This window comes from Seriola lalandi, unplaced genomic scaffold (genome assembly GCF_002814215.2).
Source record: "Seriola lalandi dorsalis isolate HSWRI2012SDOR001 ecotype SW California unplaced genomic scaffold, Sedor1 jcf7180002050262, whole genome shotgun sequence".
In the NCBI taxonomy this organism is placed as follows: domain Eukaryota; kingdom Metazoa; phylum Chordata; class Actinopteri; order Carangiformes; family Carangidae; genus Seriola; species Seriola lalandi.
The window spans coordinates 1-2,103 of NW_019520815.1; the positions used below are offsets into that span (position 1 = coordinate 1).

Genomic DNA, 2,103 nt, shown 5'->3' on the forward strand with positions numbered 1-2,103 from the left:
TGTGTGTGTGTGTGTGCAGACTTGCGGAGGATCACAGCAGGGTTCCTGGGCATGGCAGCGGCCGTCCTCCTGTGTGGGAGCATCGTGGCGTCCGTCGGGTTCTTCTGGGAGGAGAGTCTGACGCAGCACGTGTCCGGACTGCTGTTCCTCATGGCAGGTAACACACCTGGGACTGTGTATTTGTGTGTGTGTGTGCGTGTGTGTGTGTGTGTCGCCCTTTGCTGGTCTCAGTCAGGATCTACAACAACATATCAGACCAGAGCAGCAGCCAATCAGAGCTCAGGACACACACTCAGTGGGGGAGGGGGGATGCTACTCAGGGTTCTGGATCTGGTCAAGGATAGACAGAGTCCAGGTAGAGACTGTGGACTGTTCTGGTCCAGTATGTCCAAGAGGAAAACCCTGTTTCCATGCTCATAAGGACAGGTGACTCCTCCTGATGTCACGTGACGTCTGTGTTTCTGAGTGATGACATGTGGGCGGAGCTTCACATCCATGTCTTTATTTATTGACTCCCATGATCCCCTTGTCAGAGTGACAAGTCCTGGTCCAGTCTCTGAGCTGGCCTCTGATCTGGTCTCTCTTCTCAGGTATCTTCTGCACCATCTCTCTGTGTACGTACGCAGCCAGCGTGACCTACGACCTCTCCAGGAATCCTCCCTTCATCTATGGTCTGCCAGCTGACGTGGACCACGGGTACGGCTGGTCCATCTGCTGCGCCTGGGCCAGTCTGGGACTGACCGTGGCGTCCGGCTGCCTCGGGACCACCTTCCCCTTCCTGAGCCAGGCCGGAGCTCTGCGATCCAAAACTGCCCGCGAGTCCTCCGTCTGAGCTGCCGGCTGCCAATCATTGAGAGGAGGAGGAGTTTTGAGCGGGCCGCAGCAGGTCCGGGACAGACTGTTGGCGGCAGGGCTTCGGCCTCCAGGTGACGTTATGGAGTTAAACGCCTGTTTCTAAAACGTGTTGCGTGATGTGTCTGCACCACAGCGCCCCCTGCTGACTGTCACTGTTTATGATGTATTAACACACACACACACACACACACACACACACACACACACGACTGTAGTTGAGTGGAGTCAAGTCTCAGACTGAGTCACATATTTAACCTGCGACGGCTTCACTGACACCTCCACCTGCTGCAGGACCAGGACCAGGACCAGGACCAGGACCAGGACCAGGACCATGTCCAGTGATGATTCATCTGTCACATAATAAAACAGGTCAAAACAAAGACTCAAACGTTTGATTTATTAAAATACTCGTTAACTTCATTAATTGATCACTGATCAGCTGATCAGTGCAGCTCTGATTCAGACACAGTGTGAAGACTTTGATCCTGATTCTACTGATCCTGAGTCCAGGTGATGGTGCAGCCACGAGGTCCACCTGTGCTGAGCTGACATCACAAATATCAAACCTCAGTCCAGGTCCAGAGTCCAGAACCTTTAAAACCATAATCAGTTCTAAAATAATCCACCTGTCTCAGCTGGTGTCTCCCTGTCTCTAACCCTGCAGAAACCATCCAGGTTCTTAAGAGACCATGTCTACAGGCTAAGACTGGACTCAACCGCTGCAGCAACACACACACTGTAGAACTAATGATCCAAACCTGCAGATCCAGATCCGGATCAGTCATGATGCAACAAACAGGAGTAATCCAGGTCTGTAGACCACCAGACCACCAGACTATCAGATCTGCTTTGGACCACCAGACCATCAGACCCTCAGACCCTCAGACCATCAGACCCTCAGACCATCAGACCATCAGACCCTCCATCAGACCATCAGACCCTCCATCAGACCATCAGACCCTCCATCAGACCATCAGACCCTCAGACCATCAGACCCTCAGACCCTCAGACCATCAGACCCTCAGACCCTCAGACCATCAGACCATCAGACCATCAGACCCTCAGACCCTCAGACCATCAGACCATCAGACCATCAGACCCTCAGACCCTCAGACCATCAGACCATCAGACCATCAGACCCTCAGACCCTCAGACCATCAGACCCTCAGACCATGAGACCCTCAGACCATCAGACCCTCAGACCCTCAGACCATGAGACCCTCAGACCATCAGACCATCAGACCATCA

The 2,103-nt window shown here is 53.3% G+C and overlaps 1 protein-coding gene across 1 annotated transcript; it reads left to right on the top strand.

The window, feature by feature from the left end:
* Nucleotides 1–25: 25 nt before the first annotated feature.
* On the top strand, nucleotides 26–2,080 carry LOC111649236 (transmembrane protein 178A-like). Its single transcript, XM_023398985.2, has 2 exons — nucleotides 26–157; nucleotides 591–2,080. Exons 1-2 carry the CDS (start codon nucleotides 52–54, stop codon nucleotides 830–832), a joined length of 348 nt encoding a protein of 115 aa, XP_023254753.1. The 5' UTR covers nucleotides 26–51; the 3' UTR covers nucleotides 833–2,080.
* Nucleotides 2,081–2,103: the final 23 nt, after the last annotated feature.

Excerpts from the sequence above, each read along its gene's own strand:
- LOC111649236 (XM_023398985.2), top strand. The coding sequence starts at position 52 with ATGGCAGCGGCCGTCCTCCTGTGTGGGAGCATCGTGGCGTCCGTCGGG. Across the intron at positions 158-590 it reads ACTGCTGTTCCTCATGGCAG|GTATCTTCTGCACCATCTCT; the intron begins GTAACACACCTG and ends CTCTCTTCTCAG.